The sequence below is a fragment of the Apis laboriosa genome, unplaced genomic scaffold (assembly GCF_014066325.1).
Source record: "Apis laboriosa isolate Shangri-la unplaced genomic scaffold, ASM1406632v1 scaffold16_cov148, whole genome shotgun sequence".
Taxonomy (NCBI): domain Eukaryota; kingdom Metazoa; phylum Arthropoda; class Insecta; order Hymenoptera; family Apidae; genus Apis; species Apis laboriosa.
Window position 1 is genome coordinate 5,162,398 of NW_025222129.1, and position 24,490 is coordinate 5,186,887.

The window sequence follows — 24,490 nt, forward strand, 5'->3', positions numbered from 1 at the left end:
AATTCCTTTCGACGACGAGGAAAATTGATGAAAAATCAATCAACCGCTTTAAAAAAAAAAAAAAAAGAATCATCTTCGCGAATAATTTAATTAAAATAAAACTCGCGCGGATCGATCGTTAGGAAGATACGCGTTTGATAAAGGGCGTTATGGCAATCAGGCCATGATTAATTGCTAATTGGGACTGGTAATAGGAACGATGGGGAGTCTGGACGCGGATCCGCAGGAAATTGCGGCGATTTCGTCCGCAAGAACGATTGCCCCCCCTCCGCCGGACGATAATTTACGATACACGGACTCGAAAATTCCACGATGAATTCGAGCTGGACTTCACGCCCTCCCCGACACACACACACGCACACGCACACATGCGCTGTATTCACGGCTGACATCGTGCCGCGAACGGGAGAGGAATAAGTTTTGTACGGGGCCAACTAAATTTCCTCGCGTTGTCCCAGATATCCTAAATTGGTAACGGGATAACGAAATAATTTCATGGATAAAATCTCGAGTAACGACTTTTACCTTCCTGCAATATGGTTTAATAACGCTAGTTTGTGTGTGGCTCGTCAGTTTTTGGAATTAAATAAGACTGGTAAAGTTTGTGGAACAGAGATGAAAGATTTTTAGAATAATATCGATCAGATATTATTGCAAGAAAACTTTGTAATGTAATTTTTATTTCTTGTTAAACGTCGAGGCGGAATCGAAACTTTCGTGATGTAATTCTTTTAACTTATACGAGTATGTTACGATATCATAATACGAATCTCGAGGTTGATTTCAGATTTCGATCGTTTTCAAATTTTTCTTTCCTTCAAAAAAAAAAAAAAAAAAAAAAAAAAATACCGAATCACTTCTTGAAACTCGAAACGAACAAATATTTGCGTGTTGCCTCTCTGTCTAAAATCCGGTCTGAAATTTAGATCTGGCGTGGAACAATGAACAGATAGTATCGAGTAAACGAGAGTAACACGGGAAAATGTAGTACGAGGTCGAAAGTCAAGAGGTTTGGACGATGTTAGTTAAGAGGACAAAGGGTGAGAGAAAGAGAGAGAGAGAGAGAGAGAGAAGAGGAGAATGGAAAAACAAGGAGAAATGTTTGAAGACGACGGAACGAGGAGATTTAAACGGCTCGTTCCATTCAAATCGAGAACGATTTCCATAGAATCTCTTTATTTCTTGTTTTTCTCCTGAATCGATTAATATTTCGCGAATTTAACGAGTATCCTACCTCATGAAAATGCAATGGCCTCGAAGAACCTGGCGTCGAATAATACAAGATCGAGCACTTAATAATTGGAATCATCACTTCGAAGGTGTCACGTGGAAAACTATTCGATTCGTATCGTATTTCGAGATTATCCCTCTTGATCCATTTCATGTTAAGCTGTATATTTATATTTACAGTGCAATCGTTGAGCAATTTTTAAAGGAACTGAACATTGAGAAACAAATTAGTTTACAGATACTTCAATGTCAATTAAGCTTAGAGAGATATGACTACAAAATTTCTCCATTGAAATCATCGATCGAGATTTTCTACATAAAAAAAAAAAAAAAAAAAAAAAAAAAAAAAAAAAAAAAAAAAAAAAAAAAAAAAAAAAGAGAGAGAGAAGGGAGGTTCTTTGGTTGAACCATCTGAAATTGAATTGTAACGTGGAAGAAGAACGAGCATATAAGCGAGCGTGAAGGCAGTTTAACCTCCAATTGCAGTCTTTGCCTCCATGAAACAGAGCGGTTTCAAATGTTTCGTAGTCTTGGAGTGCTTTGCGGACAAAGATGAGCCCCGGAAAAAGAGTGGAAGGGAAGTAAGGCAGAGCAACACGGGTCGAGAAAGTGGCGGAATGCCAAGCGATATATCGTTGTGAGCAATGTGCATAAGTTTCGGAATCAAGCCATCTTATAATATTATCTTATATTTATATCTTTTATTCAAATTCATTCGATCAATTATTCTCTTTTTATAATTTTATTATTCGTGGATCACGTTCTTCGTCATTTTTTCCAGTTTTTTTTTCTCTTTCTTTTAATTACAGTCTTAATCTGATATTTATTAGATCGCGAATTTTTATGCAAACAAATAATTTTATGTAAAATATACAGGTGAATAAAAGTAATTGAAAGAAAGTATTGAAAGTTTAAATAACGTTTCTTTCTTTCAAAAACTCTACAAATTATTGTAATTATAAATTCAAAAATGCATCGAGATTAATCTTGGAGATTTGAATAAAAAAGATTTTCAATCATCACAAACAAAAATAATTATTAAAAACGAATTATTAATAATTAAAAATTTCCAATTATAATTACATCGTTCATCGACATTTAACTTTTAACAAATTTAGCAACTTCTTTACGAATTAAATTTCGCCTGATTAAATTTTTTCCTTTAGTTTATTCTTCTCGTTTTGTTCGTTAATCAAGGATATCGATGCTCGATCGAAGAAAGATCGAAAATCGTGACACGTATTTGCAAGCTCCATTTTTTTTTCTTTTTTTTTTTTTCCCCCTTTCTCTGTCGTCGTCCACTAATAACCGCATCGATCAACAAGAAACGGTAACTTCTTCCACAGACAGTGTACCCTTACGATAGACGGCACTCTATGCTATTTTTATCCGGGCTACCTTTTAAGATCGGGTCAAGCCAACGTGCAAAACATTTATTAACCTCCAAGAAGCATTTTCTAAAGACGAAGAATCAGGCCGGGCGCATTGTTTTCTCGCATATCTATTATATACTACATTCGTACAATTTTTCACCATTTTCATTTTTCACTGGAACATACACATAATCTTTGTTTTCTCTAATTTATCTAAATATCCGTATTATAATCGGTTATCAAAAACATTCATACCTTCATTCATATCTTCATCTTAATAACTTATATTTTCAAAAGAATTTTTTAATTCTATAATCATCTTATGTAATAATACTTTGAGATCAATCTTTTTCAATATTTTGAAGATAGAGCTTTTGTAAAACAACTCTTCAAATCTCAAATCCTCTTGTAAATATTATTTCCAATTGAAATTACGCACAAACGATAATCAATGCACTGTACGATAAATTTTCATTAAAATCAGATTTTTCAAAAAAAAAAAAAAAAGATCTAAAGACTCTTGTTTTCCACGCGCGAGAAAACGTGCATTTTACACGGAAGACGAATCTCGTCGAACTTGAATCGTTTGATATCTGTGCCACGTGTCCGCCACGTTGCTGTATTGGCAGCCGGTTTCATATTGCGACACGCGTGACGCACAGTCCCGAAGGATTAATCAGAATTGACGGAAGGAACGTCGTTGGCATATTTCGCGTCGATAGATATGTTGATAATTCCCTGTGGGGAAGGGTTCATTTTTCACTCGCGAGAATTTCGTGAATTTTCCAACTTTAACACGCCGTTTGATAATTGGTGAAACGAATCGGGAACGGATCGCGCGATTCGTTTGATTCGAATAATTGCTCCGTCGACGTTGCCTGAATGATTACGATGCTCGAAAATTGATCGTGAAATTTCGTTTGCGATCGAACGAATCGAAGAAATAGATTTGTATCGGTTGAACGATGCCCTCCTCCATCTTCAAGGAATCTCTTCGATTATTGAAATTTCAACTGTCTTTCTATTATACGCTATTGTATATTTTTTTTATTTTGATGATCTCATAAGAGAAGTTTTTCCATTTTTAATTTAAATTAATTTAAATTAATTTTATTAATTAATTATTATTTTTTTATTATTATATTTAATTTTATTAATTAATTATTTTTAATTTAAATTAATTTCAGCATCGAGATCATACACGATCGTGGAATCAATTCTACATGGAAAAGAAATGATACTTCGAATTTCTTACATTTAAATCTTTGGCAAAAGAATAATTTAAAACACGATTTTCTCAAGATTTTGAGAAAAGCATTAATAATATTGATCGGAATCGTTGTTTCAACGATCGATGTCGATCCATTCGTGTAAATTCATCACCACAAGTTTTCACCACCAGGTTTGCTTGATTTATTATCGTTTATGGATCCTTAGAAATGGACCATGGATTTATCTATGTCCATTGTCACGACAAAGGATCAATGGTGCCAAACTACCAATCGGTGAACTGGGTTATACGCAATGCGCCTATATTGCGGTGCGGCGATATCTGTAATCCTCTGCTCTCGAATTTACATGAGAAACTGTATAGGGAGGATGATCCAATTCCGTCCAATGTATATATATATACGTGTATATATATACAAATAACCACGAATTATTTCCAATTTGTAAAAATACTGTGATCGAACTGTGGATTGTTTCGCTGTAAAAGGATCTCTATATCCACACGTTTATTAAATGGAGATTAATTCAAGTGTATAAATTTTTTTGTTCCATTTTTCATTTTGCTTATAGATTCATAACTGATTGTTTATTATCCAAGTATAGATAAACTTGTTTCTTCTATCCTCTTGAAATAATATTTGAAATGAAGATCGATTCGAGAATATTTCTTCTACTTTCTAATTTATTTGTTACAAAATGTTGAAATGAAAATGAAATTTATCAGTTTTATATTTAATCAGATCCATGGATGAAATGGGCTTGGATCATTTTTCAATTAATCAACGATCGTAACAAATTTGTTCGATCGATCAAATTAAACGAAATGTTGAAATTAAATTACATCTCACTTAATACGATTCTTTCTGAAATTCGAAAAAATTTCGAGTTAAACATCTGCGACAAACGATTTAATCGTGAAAATAATACTACTTTCCTAAACTAAACATCGTTACCGCTCCCTTCGTTCGTTCAATTTTCTTGCAGAAAAACAACATAACGAATGTTTGGATTGCTTTCGATTATCGTTAAGCTTCGATGCGATTGCTCTTCTCCTCCCTCGATTACGCGTCGTATTTCGAAGAGGTTCTCTCTCTCTCTCTCTCTCTACGATTTTTATTCCTTCTCTTCCTTTAATCCGGCCATTCGAGATTGTCGCCGATGTGTCCGTCCAGGAAAGTAGCTCGCTTTAAAAGTTAAATAATTCGAATTAATCTTTCCTTTGCTCGAGATATCGTGCTCCAATTATATGAAATTATACTTACACTCGTGAAAAAAAAATATTGCCCCAGTCTTCAAACATAATCATTATATAATGATTAATTGCAACTTCCTTTAATTGTACCTGAAACCAGTTTAAGATTAATGATGTGCAATATCACGCTGTATTGTTATTTAAAAATCAATTAATTAGAAGGAATGAAGTTCGTATTCTTTTCTAGAAATCTAGAAACTTTCATCTAAAAATTTGTCGAAAAAGAGTGGACAAGATTCTTTATAAAAATAAAATTGTATCGAATTAAATCTGATAATTAATCAAGAAAATAAAAGAGAGAAAAATAAGAAGAGAGTTTTCGAAATACTCGAAGAATAACAGGATGACACTTTAAACTCGAAAGATTCGAGTCGTTGCGAATTGCTTTCGCTTTCGTTGAACAATTGTTCGCGTTCAGAAGAGAGGGAGAGAAAGAAAAAAATAGTACGCACGTTATCGAATCAGGATGCAATGCAATGCACTTGTGCGATTGTTAAATTGGGTCAAGGGGGATTGCATGGCGTACTTGATTCTCGATCTGCATAAAGCATCGTAAGGTTTCTCTATCAAGGCAGCTGAACTGATCACATTACACCGAACCTCGTCTACTAGGTTACTATTATTCGAATGAAACTGTATGTAGAATAGTGTAAATACATTTTTAGAACACGTTTTTTGAGAATCAATATGATTCTAGAGACGAGAACAAATGTAAGGGTCAGAGAAATGGAAAAATAAGGGGTTCGAGCTTATTTATTTGAGTTTGCGGATTTGAATAAAACGAGATGGAGGATAGGGAAAGAGTATAATGTGAGAAAGATAGAAAATGTTTCACTTTATTTGGTTTTTATTTAGAAATCGATCTATCAAAGTTCTACGAATATATTAAAATTTTGTCAACAATTAAACGAAGAATTATTATAGAAATTTTAAAAATATAAAAAAATTGTTCAAAATTATTAAATCGATTTCTATACGATCGACGTAAAGAAGAGGAAACGTGATAATTTAATTGTATCCAGGATCTTATCTAGTCTTTCTACTTCGTTTGCTGCTTGTGTTGGGTAAAATAGTTGAATACAAAAACGTTATCTACTTACGCTTCGTTAAACATCTTCGACATTTATTATAATCCGAAAGATCTTCACGCGTGGCTATCGATGCGATATCGCTGATTCAGAAACAGATAAAAAAAAAAATTTTCTCCCTTTTTAAACGCATCATCTTTTCGATTTGTCAAAATCCGTAGAGAAATAATTTGAAGAATCTAATTTCTAAAATTTCGTATTTATCATCGAACGATAATTTTTATGAAGCGAAAGAATATTAATCGACTAGTTCGAGGAAAAAAAAATATTTTACATGACGACGTAATACAAAGTCGAATAATATTTTATTCCACTTTATCATTCACAATTCTCTCAACCAAAATATTTTCTTTTAAATATTTTAATTGCTGCTTGTGTTGGGTAAAATAGTTGAATACAAAAACGTTATCTACTTACGCTTCGTTAAACATCTTCGACATTTATTATAATCTTCTTTCATTCAATTCTTTTAAATATTTTCTTTTAATAAATAAAATTCAGATCTCTTGTCGCGTTCGGCAAAATTAATTTCGTGAAAAAAAATTTGTATCAACAATTGTTGGAAGAATTTTAAAATTATATAAGGAAATTAAGAGTATAAGATAAAATTAAGGTAATATATTGTTGAAAGAAAGGATAAAGTTAGAGTCGCGAAATTAATATTATAAACTATGTGAGCTGTAATATGGATGTTAATGAAAATAAGTGACCACCGTAATAAGGGGGGAAATTCTATTATAAATTTTATACCTTCCTCCCCCTCCCCCCTTTCATAAAAGTTTTGCCGCGCCGTGGTGGATGACTTCCTGTTCCCTTCAGCAATGAACCAGCACACATCTTGAAACTTTATTTTTGTCGGCATTGACTAGGCGTGAAAATTTACGGGAGTATCAACTTCTGAACTTGTACGTCCACGTGAAACTTTCCAATAAGTAATAGAACCGAGACGAGCTCGTATATAACGTTCTCCAACATTTTAAGGCAAAATGATAAAAGTGTTAAAATTCTTTCAACAATTGTTGATACAAATTTCTTTTCACGAATTTATCTTGCCGAACGCGACAAGAGATCTGAATTTTATTTATTAAAAGAAAATATTTTGGTTGAGAGAATTGTGAATAATAAAGTGGAATTAAATATTATTCGACGAATTATTCGCCAAAAGTGGAACGAGTTCGTAGGAGAAGTTTTAGAGGGTTTATGATTTAGAGTATAGTAATCATCAAAGAGAATATTCACGAGAAAGTTGTATGTACTATAAATATATATTTATACGCGTTGATACGCTCTGAAATATAATAATGATATTTCAAATTTTTGTTCAAGATTTTTAAAATTCAAAAATATGAAAAGTTATAAACTGATTACAAATATATTTACATGTCGACTCTTTGAAGATTTATGAAGAATATGAATTTTTTTTTCTTTCGAATTCTATGTTCTAAGCTTTGTTTTTTACCTTGAAGTAAAATCTATATCTATAAAAATTCGAAAATAAAAGAATTCGTTCGAAAACATACATAAATTTTGGATCTAAAAATTTCTCGTCTTTCTAAATCGAGGTTATATCGAAGATAAAAATCAAAGAATTTACGACATTCTGTTCTCCTATAGGAATAAATTTTATTTATAGCCAAAACTTGAATATAACAAATCCGAATTCGTTGAATATATAACCTAAAAACCTAAAATATAACCCAAAAAAAATAATAAAACTTTAATCTCGAAATGAAGAATTTTCCCTAAACCTTTGCTTCAGAAAGGAGAAAAAGGAAAATTACGATTTTCGCGATCCGAAATAAGTTGATATCGAAGCAAAACAATTTAACGATCATAAATTTGCTATCCAGTATTTTTACGATTAATTAAAAAGCGCGGAAGGAAAGAGAATATCGAAAAAAATCTCATAAGGGGAAAAATTAAGTCACAAAAAGGAAACAAAAAAATAGTATGATAAACGTGACAAAAAAACCGTGTTTGACGGATGATTAAAAAGACGTTTATAAATTTTATAGCTGGTGAAATTGTGCGATTGATCGATTTGTGTATTCATAAATGCGCAGGTTTAAAGAGAAAGGTTACACGATAGAAACACGTTCACACAGATTTCGATTAAAGCGAATCGAACTTCTGATTTTTATATATTCGTGAATTAACGTGTATAAATTTTATTAATTTTTGCAATAATTTGGAAATATCGATAGAAATTAATACAAATTTTTTGATAGAAAAACTTTTTAGGAGAATTTAAAGGAAGTTGCAACAGAGTGTGAATTATTGAATTATTCTTGAAAATATCGAACTTTCTAAATTATAATTTATATAAACTTTATTTAAAAAAATAAAATATCAAAATCACCAACGTTTAATTTTTTCAATAATAAAAAAATTATCTAACGTATACATCTTTAATCTAATGTATACTGTAAAGTTTTGACTGTAAAAATTCGATAAAGAATTAAGGGTGGATGATTTGAGGATATCGATTTTCTTTCAATTTAAAAAAGATCTCTACGGTTTCCTGATAAAAAATATTGAAACAACTGAAGGATAATCTACAAAGTTTCGAAGAAAAATTTCTTCCAAAGAAATCTCATTTGATAAATCGTAACAGAAACAAATTAACAAAAAGGAATAATAACAATAAGGAAGAACGGAGTTTTATATAGTTATATAGTGGAAACTGTTTATAAGCACGAAACAGACATGCCATTATGGTGGAACACCTGTGTATCCACTTTACTCTATCCCGTGTATATTATGGAATGCTAAAAAATAGAAGTTAAAATATCCATCTAGATACACACATATATATAGCTCAAAAACGTGTACCAATATACCGTTATATACATTTTGCTACACAACGCTCCCTCATGCAATATTTATCAACCGTTATCCGAGTTTATTAAGTTTCGAAAAAAAAAAACCAACTTGCGCACTTTTTATTCTTCTACGCATGTTTATAAAATATTTTACAAGCATTCGTTTTAATTATCATTTTTATTCGAATCAAAACAAGCGATTGTAAATATCGAATTCCAAAGAACGATTCAATAATTTATATATATTAAATTCAACATGTATCAAAACATGTATAACGCGACGAAATGAACGTAATGAACGAAATGAACAGAGAAAGAAAGAAAGAAAAATTCAAAGAATTAAAGAATTCAATTCACTTTTTAATTAGAGAAAACGACGATGTTCTTTAAAAAGTGAAAAGCGGAGGGGGGAGGAGGCAAGAAAAATGTAATCAATATTCTTCTTCGCGTTGAACGCGTTCCACAAGATGATAAATATTCATATGCGTGGGATGAAAGGAAATTGCCGATTGCCGATGATATTGGCGGCGAGATGCTATTGGCCAAAGGGATCAGAACGTGTGCGTGTGCACTAGACATCGATTTGCATACAACGAGTCCGCATATAATATCCGGGTGTTAATCCTTCTGACTTTACACCACACACCTTTCCATCCACGAAATAAATTCGAAAATTTTCGCCCACACCGACAAAATTGAAATTATCGCCACCATATCGTTTCACGATCTTTTCTAGATCGTACCACGAATCTTACATACCTCTCATTTCATACCATGGAAATCGCAGAGCGAAGAGGGAGGAGGAAACAAAGATGGTTGAACGATGGTGGAAAATAATGTTGTTGCAGGCTCGGCGATCGAAAAATTATGCGAGTGCGCGACGGAGGACAGCCTAGCTGACCGAGGCTCCGTCGTGAGGGCTGCGAGATGCCTCCTCGGCTCCGTGACCAAGGTCCTCCTTCTGGCCGACATCGTTGTGGTGAAGCAGCTTCTCCTCGCGAAGAAGAAGGTTGCCCGTAGCCTCGGCCGCCTCGAGAGCGTTTCCAACTTCACCGAATTCGTCAAGGCTTTCAGCCAGTTCGGGGCGGAAATGGTGGAATTGGCCCATTTGACGGGTGATCGCCAAGTAAGTGATTCCGTTTCCTTCCAATTTTTATCTTTGTTTCGTTTCGATCCAAACCAGATTTTCTACTTGAAATCAATCTCAAATTAATTTTTATATTTTAATATTTTATATATATATTCGATTTACATCAATTCTTATTACACGAAAAGGAATTTATTTATTATTCCAAAGAAATATAATAAAAGAGTTAAATCTGATTAGAAATATCCAGTGAACTAGGAAGAAACTACTTGTTAAGAAAAAAGTTAACTTACGTATTAAAAGATCCATCCAATGCTCGCAAATAAAAGTATTTTGAATATTGTTGAATATATTATTTTTATATTTATATTTAAAATATTAGAATTGATTCTTTTTTTTTTTTTTTTGTATTCACAATTTGAGCCACGCATCGATCTCGAGAATAATATTAATGCGTTTATATTAGTCCAGTCATGATGAAATCGGAAACACAATCGAGCACGAGACAGAGATTGATTCAAGCATCTACATTAATCCTTATTCGACTCATTTAACGTGAATCATGGCTCTTGACAGCTTTGTAATTAGTATTCCGAGTTCATACGTTACCATTCTATTTTGCACGGCTTTCTACGTTCCCCCAGCCGTATCCTATTGCTAATAGAACGATCTAAATAGAGATAAATCAATGCTCTTTCCGTGAAGAAGACGCGATTAAAAAAGAATAGTATTCAATATTGAACGAGTTCAGAGATAAAATTTGAAACTCTGTGCTAAAACAAGAACTGCCCGATATTATTCAAATACTAGATACTTTAAAACTAGAAATGTAACGCAATATTATAATACAATTGTAAGAATTACGAGATAGAATAATTGTGATTCCAATTGAAACTTTATTTTGATGAACTTGGCGTTACCTTTCTCCTCCTTTCTTCATTTTCTTCATTTTGTCATAGGCTTTCACGAATTCTACAAAATTTCAAACCAATTAATAACACATTTATAGACAAATCAGTTGGAAAATTGTTAATGACAATTAAGATATCGATCGATCTATTAAACTATAGTATAAATAGTTTATCCATCTTAATATACATCGCCATCAAGAGGTGATTGACCTCGGTTCGATTTCCCTTAGTAATCATCGGAATTACGATTACGATGTGACGAATGCAACGGGCAAATAGCAACACGTGGGCCAGGAATGAATGGAGGGAACGTTTGGAAATTTCAGAATGACTTGAAAGACGAGAGGCGAAGGGCGCAGATGGCAGCGGCTCGCCAAGTTTTGGAGAGGAGTACCATGATGCTGCTCACGTCCAGCAAAACCTGCCTTAGGCATCCGGAGTGTCCGTCTGCCAGAGAGAACAGAGACACCGTTTTCTGCCAGATGCGAAGGGCCATGGACTTGATACATTACGTGGTCAAAGACGGTGTCCTCGATTGCAGCGAGTCCCAGTCTTACTCCAATTCCCAGGTAAATGGTTGGAAATATTCTGAGATGGATACAAATTATTCTAAAATAATTGGATCAAACGTTAAATAAAATTGGAATAGATTAAGAAGATAATAAGTAAATGAAACTACAATGAATTGAATTGTATTAGCAAACCGAAGATTTGTTAATTATATTACTATTCTTATATTTGCATAAGAATAGTTTATAATTTCTATAAATAATTAATTATACACGTTTTGATGTATATTAAAATACGCTATTATTTTAAATTTCGAGTGAAAAGAATATCTGAATATGAAAAATTTTACGATATGATATAGATAACGAAAAATCTTCTTGATATAGGAACTAAAGAAATGTTTAAAAAAATACTAAAATTTATAGTGTTATTTAAAATCGGAAAAAAGGACTAGTAAAATTTTAGTTTTTGGATCGACCTTTGAGAGAGGCAAATACGAAAAAAAGAAGAGATCGTAAATGTAAAAATTGTAATAAAATAACGTGATCAAAATTTTAGATTTTAGATCTAAGTTTCCGTTGCATATTTCTGTAGAAAAGTAAAATATGTACATCATCTGTTACACACGTTAGATGCAAACACAATTCCAACAACAAGAATTTGTTGTTGCAACGTGATTATACATTCATGAAATTTTCAACGCTACGAAACGATGAATACTATACTTTGGTTATGAACGAGAATATATTTCAGAATACATACAGAAACAATGTAGGAAGTAAAAAGAAAACATTTACGATGAAATACATATTCGAGATGCTGGATCGAATCCAAACAGCTTTCATTTGCCAAATTCTTTTTTTCCACGTTTAACCCATAACGTACGATCGAGTCAAATTTTTCGTGACCTTGATTTTTCGAGACAAAAAAAAAAATAGATGGAACAACGAAGCTCTCTTTTCCAAAATTGTGGAGGAAAAAATATAATAATTTTTGCATACGTAAATTTTTCTTGACTTGTTTAAGTAGAATAGATCAATAAATGATCAGACATGTAAGAAACATTATCAAAACTTCGATTCAAAATTTCTAAAGAAATTATCAATGAAAATATTAATTCTTTATATAATTACTGGCACGAGATTATTGTAAAATAACTTTAAAAAAAAATAATGAAACTATAAAAATTATAAATATGTAAATTACACTTTAAATTATTTAATTATACTTGCCTTTTTTACTGCAACTTTATATAAAGTTTTTTCGAGGCAACAAACTGTCCATTATTAAGTTCCGAGGTGAAAATCCTATCTAATCAATTTCGTGAAAATTGAGGATGGGTGGTGGTATACCGTTGACCTCAAATTATGTGTGTCAGTCGCAGTTCCTTGCTCCGATGATTAATTACGAAGTTCTTATTACGTTCAATATTACTGAAAACAAAAAAGCACTTGATAAATATCATCCTTCTATTTTAATCTCAAAAGACTGGACAAAAATCCGTAAAAAAATACATTTTACATAATATATAGAAAATTTACTATTAAAAATATCGAGAATATATACTTACAATAAAAAAAAATCCAAGTAACTATCTATTTAATATCAAAAAGATAGCACAATAAAGAATTTTGCAACAAAATTTCAATAACATTCCGCGTAACATTCTTAATAATAATAATAATATGTCGAGAAAAAAAATATAACGAAATTATCAACGATAATTTTGAAAATACTTTTGCAATATCAAAAACAAAAAAGTAGTTCGCCATAAGAGAAGCGCGTGCTATATATTTGAAATATATTTTGTATTATTCCATTTCACGAGTTGACACGACGTTTCGACGCCATCTAAATCGACAGGGGAGGGGTTTGCTCTTCCAAGTGGGTGCATTTTCAAAATTTAAGAAATATCTCCAGCACAATGGAATCGATGGGATGTATTGACAGAAATGCGAATTGATATCGTACCACGATTAAGGATAGGTGCATAGCAAGCGACGCCGAAATGGATGTCATAAACGTTGCGGTGCATTCTTCGCCACGTGCCAAATTGCAGCTGGCGCATTAATGCGTCGATATAATTTCAATTTCTTGCCAATTGCACACGGGATACCGGCCAAATCTTCCCGCCATTCCAACAATTAATTTGACAATAGAAATTTATTTGCTCCTCCCTTCAGCATTAAATTAACTCAACTCTTAACTTTATTTGATCCATTAATTCATTATTATGCACTTCGTTGCAAGAAAATATAATGAATGTATTTAAGATTATTTCAATCTTTGCAAATAGGGTAATAAATAATTTTAATTATTATAATTAGTAATAAAAAATTAAATATAATATTACGTTTAACTAATTAACTGTATATTTTGTTTGTATATTATAATTTATACATTATATATTTCTTTTTGGATTGCATTTCTCATCGACAGATATCAAAACTTTTTAATATTGAATAGATGCATCTATTTCCAACTTTTAGATTCTATTGAAGCTAATTTCTTTCAACAAATATTTCACAAATTTAAAAAAATTCAATATTCTTCGAATATATTTTAATATTAAAGAGCATTCAATATTTTAATGCCTTTTTTTGATTCTTTCCAATTTTCAATCCAAATTTTTGAATAAATTTTTAAATAAAAAAAAATATATATATATTTCCCAAAATACTTTATTTCGTAACAATTATATTCCCTCGACGTACTTCGACAAGTACTTTTCCCTCGAACGAAGCACGTTATACAATGAAGTTCGATTGGAAGTTCGATAAAGCCTTAAACTACCAATGAAAAATTTATAACGTGCAGATTGACCGATAATCGAGGAGGTTTGAAAGGAAATATGGATCGAGGTGCTCGGTCACGTTCAAGGATCCCGTGCGAATAATTACTAACTAGAAGAATGCATAGTTAATCGACGCCATATTGCATACCTGAATGCACCCTTGGTTAAATGGGATCGGTATCTATGCTGACCTTAGGCCAAGCCTCTATATTTAGTTATGGCGTGCCATTAAAGCTCCACGTGGTATCTCGATAGCTCCCTGTAAACACAGAGATTGTTTATCACGTGCATGATCAAGCTTGAAACGATCCTCTTCTTCTTCTTCTTCTTCCTCCTCTTTTTTTAAAACATTTTTTCTAAAAACAATTTGCGAACGAATATGAATAGAAAATAAATATAAATTATATATAATAATAAAATCACAACGAGTAATCGAAACAAGCGTGATATTTTTAAATAAAAACTTAAGGAAAATTAATGTAATAGAAGGTGAGGTGAAAATATAATGACGCATCAGAAGGATCATAAATCAAAAATCTCATTATCCTCGTGCAGAGGGAAATTAAATATTTGGAAGATTAGGTTTGTTCGTGAATCTGGCCACCATCTTGGAGGGTGAATATCTGGGCTGATCTCTGGTTATTAATTTTCAGAGTCCACAGCAGGAGGATTGGGACAGCAGCACGGCGTTCTCCGCGTTGAAACACTTCGAGAGGTTGGTCGAAACCACGAGAATGACTCTCCTAGGACCGGGTTGTCGAGAGACCCTCACCGCCGCGTTAGACACCGTCATCGAGAGAACGCAGGATTTCACTGACAGCGCATACACGAGCCACGAGCACAGAGAGAATATACTTCTGCTTTGCGATCGGGCGCAACTCGAACTCAACACCCTCCTGCGAATTGGTAACAGTATGGTAAGAATATTTTTTTTTTTTTCCCCTCTCTTCTCTTTGAATCGCTTTGCCACTTTATGAACTTGTGTTGAGAGACGAGCAGATTAATTAAGAAATCTATTGATTTATAGAATGCACGTGAAGGTACAAAGAATTTTGTATATAAATAAAATTTAGAAAATTTAGTCAATGGTAAAATCTTTTTGTACGTTTTTACATTAAGTAAAAAATATACATACATATATATAAATGTATAAAATATCTGTTTGTTTAAATAATGAAAATATACCTGCTCGTCAAGAGAATATCGAGGCGAATAATGAAACGATTAATATTACGTGTTAGAATTACGAAGGCGGTGGTGGCTCTCCGAGTTCTGAAATGGAGCAAGCCGTTCTGGGAGTGTTACGTACCACCAGGGATCTTCGCCAGCAGCTGTGCACGACCACAATGGAACAAGCGGCTGATCTTGGACAGGTAACTAAAGCGGGTCAGGAACTTGTGTCAACGATCAGGAACGTCGCTTTGGCCAATGACAGATATCTTCTTCAAGAGAGCAACGAGAAATTTCGCGAATACATTGAACACATTCTCGAGGTGAGTGTATCCGCAATTAAATCTTTTTGAATGTAAATATAACATTAACAAGTTAATTTTAAATTATCTTTTCTCTTTTTTTAAATTTAAAAATTATTTTCGATATAATATAATTACGAAAGATTTTTGTTTCTCTGGGAATTCTTCTTTTTTTTTTTTTTTTAAACGATATTTAATAATTTGACCATTCACGTATCGATTAATAGGTGTGCAAAATGCTGAGACACGTCGCGCTCTCGGAATCATTGCAAGTTTCAGCGAAGTTCACCGAAATTAACTTGAGAATATACGGCCCTCAAGTGGTGACAGCGGCGTACACTTTGGCGAGACATCCTACGAGTAAAATCGCCAAGGAAAACCTGGAAGGTAAATAATTATTAACGGATATTATAATCCTCCGCATAGATCTCTTCGAACCTAACTTGTTACTCTCTCTTTAAAATATAAAATATCGAATCCTGTACTCGTTCCAGTATTCGCTGATATGTGGCAATGGCTCATGACCGATGTGACCACAGTGGCGAAAGACGTGTTGGAATTGAACCAAAATCGACCGGAGAAACAAGTTTACATGTCATTGCCACGGCCTGGAGTAAGTGTCAATCGATTTTTCAAAAAATTAACATTTTTATAAATATACCAGATTTAATCTGACTGATAATCATCTGATAGATAAACACTAATTAAACGATCAATTGAATTATTAAATAATTGAACGTGCGCGTTTACACCGATTCGATGTTATTCCAGAAACACGGAACAACGAGCAAGCCGTTGAAACCGGTGAAATTGGACAGCGAGGAGCAGGCGAAGATCGCGAAGGCCGGCCTCGAGATGAAGCTGATCACATCCGAGATGGACGCGGAAACGGAGAAGTGGCAGGAGAGCGGCAGCGCCCTCGAGGAGAACAACGACATAGTGAAACGCGCCAAGAACATGTCCTCGATGGCGTTCTCCATGTACCAGTTCACAAGGGGCGAAGGGGCGTTGAAGACAACCCAAGATCTGTTCACCCAAGCTGAGTATTTCGCCGAGGAGGCGAACAGATTGTACAAGGTTGTGAGACAATTCAGCTATCAGGTATGTATCAGTTGCCGAGGCAACGTAGATAATTTCAGAGCTAAAACTGAAATATATACACATTTTCTTTAATTGGACTGATGTTCAGATGCCTACGGTATATACGCTGTGTAACGTGTAAACAACAATCCATTATTACACGTTACGCGTATATACGTTACATCATCCTTACTTTTATGATCATACTCTCTTACCCATTATTTATTATTATTATTATTATTATTATTATTATTATTATTATTATTATTACTATTATTATTATTATTATTATTATTACGGATTCTATACTGGACTTGATTCCGAATTTTTTGATCCTTGCTATATTCGAGATATTTTTCCTTCAATTTCGCTAATTGAGTTTCGTTTTGACGTAATTGCCACGCTAGAGCTACTTTGAATCCTTGAAATTTCTCACTCTTTGGAAAATTCGGACGTACGTCGTGTCTTCTTCTATCTTTGGATCGATAGTTTTTCTTTTCCCTTTCTTTCTTCCTTCCTTCCTTCCTTTCTTTCTTTCTTTTTTCTTTCTTTCTTTCTTTCTTTCTTTCTTTTTCATTCGATCGGTTTTTTCAACGCGAAAGACGTGATTAAATTTAATTGGTGGAAGAACAATGGAAGTGTAACGTTTCCAAATGGATTGGAAGTAGCTCGGGCGCGAATTATTAGCATTAGACATGTTCGAATTAACACGTTTGCTGCCCTTTCGACCCTCCTAGCTAGGCCGAATATACATAGTTTTACCCGAAACCATTTTGATCTTTCTATACTCTTCTTAAAAGAAATGAAAAAAAAAAAAAAAAAAAAAAAAAAAAAAAAAGAGACGCTAACCTTGTAATATATTCTTGTATTATGATACCCTTTTTTTGACCCTCGCTCTTTGAATGCCTCCATCCAGGTAACTCTTTCTCTCTTTACTTTAGACCCTCGTTGGGCTAATAGAGATTCGCCTTGTACAGATCGTTCTCTCATTGCATTGATATATATATATACCGCTCTTGCGAAAATCATTTTTTAACCAGTTGCTGTTAAATGTTGTTCATTTCTCTTTTTTATATATATATATATACTACATCACTCTACATATATCTCTTCTTGTACTTATTACTACTTAACCACATATGCAAACTAATTAATTAATGTTGCTATGCAAGATCGTTTGAACACTTATTGTATGATTCATCCCAAACAGTCGTTACTTTGAATGGCGTAGTGTTAATTGTACATATACTTCTTTCTTTTATTTCCTTCTTCTAATGAAGAGAGCACGTTTCACCAAGAGCGACGTTTTCCATTTCTCATACTGACTAATATGGCAGTAAAAAGTAAATTATTATCACTAAGCAATCAGTCGATTCCATGTATGAACAGTATTCGTTGGCTAATTGAAAAATAATCATTTCTATAGCGAGATACTTGAACGATCGATCATCAAAAATGTTTACGTTATTCTTGTTGTATTAAGTTTCATTATGATAGAAATTTGAAATGATGAAGAATGAATTAATTAAAAAAAGAAAAAAAGATATTTCGATATTTAAAAGATATGTATATATAGTGTAATAAATCACGTTTGAAATTAATTAAAAAAGCTTATGTAAGAATTTATAATAATCCGATAAAGTAGCCAAAATTATTTTTTTAATTACGTTAGTCATATAAGTTTTACAGGAAGATACTACTGTCATTTTTTGATACTACTGTTTTTTTTTTTTTTAGACATATATTCTATTCTATTCACCTTCCACACCACTAAATCAACTATGATCATTATTTTGTTGGTAAAATCTATTTTGTGTACGTACATTTACGACTTTTTTGTGTACGATTAGTAAGGTGTGTTTTAGATGCTACGGGAATGCTTCCGTCTGTGGACGACGTCTATGTGCATTGTGGTCCCCCTCCTTCCACTATCTGGGGCATGACTATTAATGTCTCAGTTTTTGCAAGCTTCTTCAAATTTCACTATTCTTATTTTTCTTTATTTATCGTTCGGAAAATCAGCTAAAATGAAATTTTATCCTATCTCTTCAATATCCATAAGGAAATGAATATATTTTAAATTTCTCAAACGTAATATTTAATTCTAAAAAAAAAAAAAAAAAAAAAAAAATAGAAAGTTAGTTGTTATGCTTATAAATTTCTTTTAATTTAAATACTGGTTAATAAAAATTCTAAAACAAACGAATGTTTCAAGTGTTTTGAAATAAAAAGCTTAAAAAAAAATTTAAGCTTCAAAGATTCATTTTAGCTGCAATTGTTTGAGAAAAACGTGTCACCTGAATTTTATGCCTAAGTTTGAAATTAATAGTGAAGCGAAAAGCTAGCAAAAACAGCAAGGTCTGTACTAATTCACTGTCATTCACACAGTCACTCTCTAATATTCTCGAACAACTAACACTTTCTTTTCAAACTTCTTGCATTGTGTTTCATTAGGACGGATAGAAGATATACTTTTTTTTTTTTCTTAATTTATTAGATGCAATTTTTTATAAGTATCCAAGATATATATATATATATATATATATATACATACGTATTTCAAAGTACTTTCTTACTAGTCGATCAATAAAATAATAGAATCAGGCATTGCTTTAAAGAGTTATTCGAATACGCTACGTATGTAAAACATTGCATATCGCAGGGCAAATGTGATTGGTATTCTTCAACGATTCTTTCATATCAGGAACAAACTATGTACAAATATATATAAAAAAAAAAATTCATCGATTCGAATCCTTCAATTAAAAAGATCATCCAATTCGATTAATTACTCGAAGAAAAACGAAGAAAATTTAATTTACCATCACCAACAACAACAACAACAACAACTTTGACGATGCAATATCCAATATAATTTTATACGATTAAACGAAAGATAAATTTTTCTTCTACTTTTAAATTTTCGAAAATATATCTCGATATAAACTTACGTATATTTGCAAGTAATAACGTTATAAAATAATCCAAAAAAAAAAAAAATAGAAATAGATAACGAAGAGATTTTTATACATTCTTATCCAAAATATTTTTAAGCAACGTTTGAAAATCGTTGAAAAATAATTCACGAGCACGTTTGCCTTGCGACACGGTTAAAGACGTAAGTTTGTATACGATGTTGTATGGGTACAGGTACCAGGTGGCCCGCACAAGAAAGAACTTTTGGAAAATCTGGATCGTGTGCCAACGTACGTCCAACAGCTTCAATTCACCGTGAAAAACCCCACGGTCGGGAAGGCGGCCACTTTTACAAAAGTCGACAACGTGATACAAGAGACTAAAAATTTAATGAACGTGATTTCGAAAGTGGTCACCACGTGTTTCGTCTGCGCTACAAAGGTAAGATACGTTCATCATACGTTTTTCCTTTTAATCCACACAACACGGGGAAAAAACGTCGATGTCACACCCAATATTTTGTTTCAATTTCACGATTTTGCTTTTTGTTTAGAATTTTTCACTTTTTACGTATTTTTTCCTTTCTTTCTTTCTTTTTTTATTTTTCTTTTTCTTGCTCGAAAAGCAGAATCGTTCATTCTTTTGTTGTTTTGCTACCTTTTTTAAAAAAATAGATTCAACAACGACGATGCGGGAAGAGTTAATTAAATATTTTTCTTTGTTCGAAAGTTAAAGCTGATCGAACGGAGGAGGTATTTTTTTTATCGTAGCTAGCTTTGTTATAGTAGATGATACGTCTCAATTTTTAAGCAAATTTAAGTAATCACGTATGTTATATTATTAAGTAACGAAAGATCGTTTCTCTCTCTCCGCCAATATTTCCCGTATAAATTATTTAACAATTCGATAGCTATTTAAAAAAAAAAAAATCTCATAATCGAAATCATCTCTCAATTTTTATAATCACGAAAATTTTCTATTCGAAATCTCGAACATACGAAATATATCTCAAGAAAGCAACGATCCCATCGAGAAAAAATTTCGAGTTTATTTCTATAATTTCTATAATTTCTATAATTTCTATAATATTTCTATAAGAGGGAAATATTCGGGGAGAGTGAGCAGAGGCGCGCATAGAGTCGTCAAGTGTTCTACATATATCCTTCCATGCACCCGTCGAATAGCACAATGTCACGATGCCGCAGTACGTGGAGCTGAGCCCAACGGTGCCTGGCCTAGCCGAAGAGGATTGCTTGTACCCGGTTAGCCCCCAATTGCTACCGTCCACCAGTCCCTACGTGCAACCCCATCCCCTCACATCCGCCCAATTGCACAACATTCTGAGAGGTCCAAACCTCAACTTTTCCCAATTGTTCAATTACAACAACACGTTGGCAAACAACACAACTTCCACAACGGCGACGAGGAACACGACGTCCTTCGTCCATCCTTCCGTCCTTCCATACTCGTCACCGATCACGTCCACACCCAGTTGCGGGCCGCAGGCTCCCTATTGCCTGCAGAATCTACAATTGTTGCAGCTGCAGCTGCAACAGGCACAGCTGCAGCACCTAAGACACGCCACTCTGCCGAGATAACACAGACTTTCGTTGCACCGCCAACGTGTGCTCTTCACGCGAAGCCACGACGCGAAGCGTTGCCTCTTTACGTTGCACAGGTTCGACTTTCGTTTTACTTTTTTTTTCTTTCTCTCTCTCTCTCTCTCTCTCTTTCCTTCTCCCAATCCCTTTTTTTTTTCGTTTTGTTCTCTCTCGTTTCTTGTTCTCTTCGCTTTTATATTTTTTTCTGCTTCTTCGCTCTTGATCCTTGATCACGATCGATCGAATTTTCTGGTCTCTTTGGATTTTTAGCGAAATCGAGACGATTGAAATTGTGTGAAGTTTGAAAATGTTTCGAAGGATTCGAGGGTTCGAGATTGCAGGGGGTGGAAGGGGGACGCGTTTTATTACGATATAGATTTCGTATTTTTTCTCGATATTTCAAAAATATTCACTATTTATTTAAATTTATTATTCATATAAAAAAATTCCAAGTAACGAATCCTTCCATTTCAATTTCAACTTTAAATCTCTTACTTTTCATTCATCTTTTTCAAAGATCCAATTATCGATTGTAAATATTATATTGAAAATTATAAATATCGTTGAGAATTAAATTTTCTGAGATCCATTTGATTTGATCGATCGTCTTGGAATATTTTTCCTTTTTTTTCTATTTCACACGATGCATATTTTACGCGTAGGCTTTGTTTTACCGCTCTAATAAGTTGGCTAAAGAGTTTTTTTTTCTTTCTTTTTTCTTCTTCTTTTTCTTATCACACTTTTGCAGACATTTTTTTCCACGAGTCGAGTATGAACGAGCTTTATTAACAAGGTACATCTTGACAATGTTCAACGTAATCCAGGGCACGAAGAGGAAACTGGTTTAATCAATCTGGTTTACTGTTTTTTTCTTTTTTTTTTTTTTTTTTTTTTTTTACAGCTATCTTTACAGGAATGAGCAATATTTCGAAACGGATAATTTATTATTCGTTTCTTTCTATTTTTTTCAATTAATCTCAAATAACTTTCTAATTTGTGGAAAACAGCAAAATATTTAATAACGCTTATTCCTCGATGCGATACTAAAATAATTTTTAATAATTTTAGAATGACGATTTATCTGATGTTTGGATTTTTTCTTTTCCCCTCGAGTTCAAAAATTTTTGTACGACCAAGTACAACAATTCTCATCCCTTCATGATAAGTGTTTCATTAACAATTACGACAACCAACTAATTCGTTTTTTCAATTGAAAAATAATTTAAATTAATTATTGAACAGATTATCGATACGTTGGACGAAAATATTTTGTCAATCAAATTTAAATAGAAATTATTATAATTTTTTTTAAGAGAATAATCGACTCAGGGGATAGAGGAATGCGCGCACTTTACGATACTTTTTATTTCACATCGATATCTCAATCTATTCTCAAGATACAAAACTTCAAAGTTTAATAGAAAACTTAAAAAAGTAAAATAGAATCGCGTGCCCCACATTTTTTCCTAGAATTGCGTACGAGCGATAGTAAAAGAAGAAAAAAAACACTAGCTAGTGACAAAGTTGGGACGGGTCAATGAATGGGGTTGAATGAAAGATCCGAGACAAGGACAGCGAGATAAACGTATCGAAAATTACGTTTCGCTTCAAACAGCGATATTTCGGGTACGAAAAGAGATATCGATATAAATCGAAAAAAGTATCGAAGAGCAAGGATCGCACTTTCGAACGGTACCAATTTTATTTCGAAACTTTCGATAATTTTGAAATTATGATCGTTCGAATTTCACGATTCGTACATCGTGATTATTTTACTCGTATAATTTATCAATTCTATCTTCTTGAAACTCAATTTCTGTCAAAACTGTACCAAAAAAAAAAAAAAAAAATCAACACGCGAATCGAAACAAAATTCGAACATCGAATATCTGAAAAATAATCCAAATACTTCTCGTCCAACGCATCGATCCCCTTAACTCCTCGCTCAATTCAAAATGATTGCCAAAATTGATATTCAATAATCGATCAAAGAAATTAAGAATAAAGTTGCTTCGATAATTCATTTTCAATCGGATTGCATCGTACGCCGAAAAAGTAACTTTATTCCAAATTTCTTTCTTTCACCCCTTCCCCTTCGAAAGAAGCATCGATCGCATCGATGAGCACTCTTTAATCTCGGGGGCCTGATCTTTTCCAGTACAACCTGGATTTCCGAGGTCTGTCGGCGCGTGGGGCCGGCGGCTCGCCGTACAGGGGCGGAGAGGGTGCAGGCGCCGACGGCGACGGTGGCGGTGCTGGTGTCGACGGCAGCAAGACGGGCTCCGCCCCCGGCAGCGACCCGTCCGTCTGACAGTTTGGGATGGCCCGACGGGCCAAGGGGGACGCTCGCCGCACCCGGGTTTCCTTTCTACTTTTCTAGGAAGAACCCTCGCCTGCCCCAACGAAACGTACACGTCTCGCCCCCCTCCCCCTCCACTTCCTTCTTCGAGCAGGAGATTTTTCTTTTTTTTTATCTCGTTTCGATTTTTCCAAAGTCTCGTTTCGTTTTTTTTTTTTTTTTTTTTTTTTTTTTTTTTTTTTTTTTTTTTAATCTCGTGAGTTTTGATCGTTGGAGATTTTTATTTTTGAAGAAATTGATTTTTTGATCTTTGAAAATTTCTTGCCGATAAAATCGAAATCGATCTTATTAATTTTGAATGGGTTTACGTTGCATTTCAATGGATTGATTCCGTTTCGATTAAAAAAAGAAAAAAAAAAACGCGATATAAAGGAAAATCTGTTCGAAGAAGAAAGTTCGAAGTCACGTTGCATTTCAATGGATTAATCCGATTTGCAAAATAATTCCGATTTGCAAAAATGCAATAATAAACATGAATAATGTTCGAAGAAGAAAGTTGGAAACTTTTCAAAAACTTTTCAACTCCGGTATCTCGTTCATTTCTCGAAAATGCGGCGAAACACGAACGCAAAATAAATGTAATTTTCGTTAAATGAACGAGGGAACGAAGGGAATGAGTAAAGTCTATCGTACTATCGGTGCTACAGGGCCAATCGACTGGCTTCCTGATTTAACTAAGAATTTACCTTAGATGATAAGCGGATCGAAGCGCGATAATTTCTTACAGGAAAAAAAAAAAAAAGCACACTTCAATTTGTATCCAAC

General features: G+C 33.3%; 1 protein-coding gene across 4 annotated transcripts in view; it reads left to right on the plus strand.

Moving 5' to 3' along the window:
* The window catches only part of LOC122710978 (alpha-catulin), a 69,495-nt gene extending 45,696 nt beyond the window's left edge, over nucleotides 1-23,799 (plus strand). For 3 of the 4 annotated variants that reach the window (XM_043929280.1, XM_043929281.1, XM_043929282.1), the window contains exons 3-12: nucleotides 9,844-10,121; nucleotides 11,320-11,562; nucleotides 14,951-15,214; nucleotides 15,539-15,790; nucleotides 15,997-16,156; nucleotides 16,264-16,382; nucleotides 16,541-16,870; nucleotides 20,000-20,206; nucleotides 20,950-21,443; nucleotides 23,525-23,659. In XM_043929280.1, coding sequence (XP_043785215.1) covers nucleotides 9,844-10,121; nucleotides 11,320-11,562; nucleotides 14,951-15,214; nucleotides 15,539-15,790; nucleotides 15,997-16,156; nucleotides 16,264-16,382; nucleotides 16,541-16,870; nucleotides 20,000-20,206; nucleotides 20,950-21,363 — 2,267 coding nt within the window. In that variant the 3' untranslated portion in view covers nucleotides 21,364-21,443; nucleotides 23,525-23,659. Of the gene's footprint in view, nucleotides 1-9,843; nucleotides 10,122-11,319; nucleotides 11,563-14,950; nucleotides 15,215-15,538; nucleotides 15,791-15,996; nucleotides 16,157-16,263; nucleotides 16,383-16,540; nucleotides 16,871-19,999; nucleotides 20,207-20,949; nucleotides 21,444-23,524 lie in introns of all 4 variants that reach the window. The other variant, XM_043929283.1, reaches the window with a different exon arrangement.
* Nucleotides 23,800-24,490: the final 691 nt, after the last annotated feature.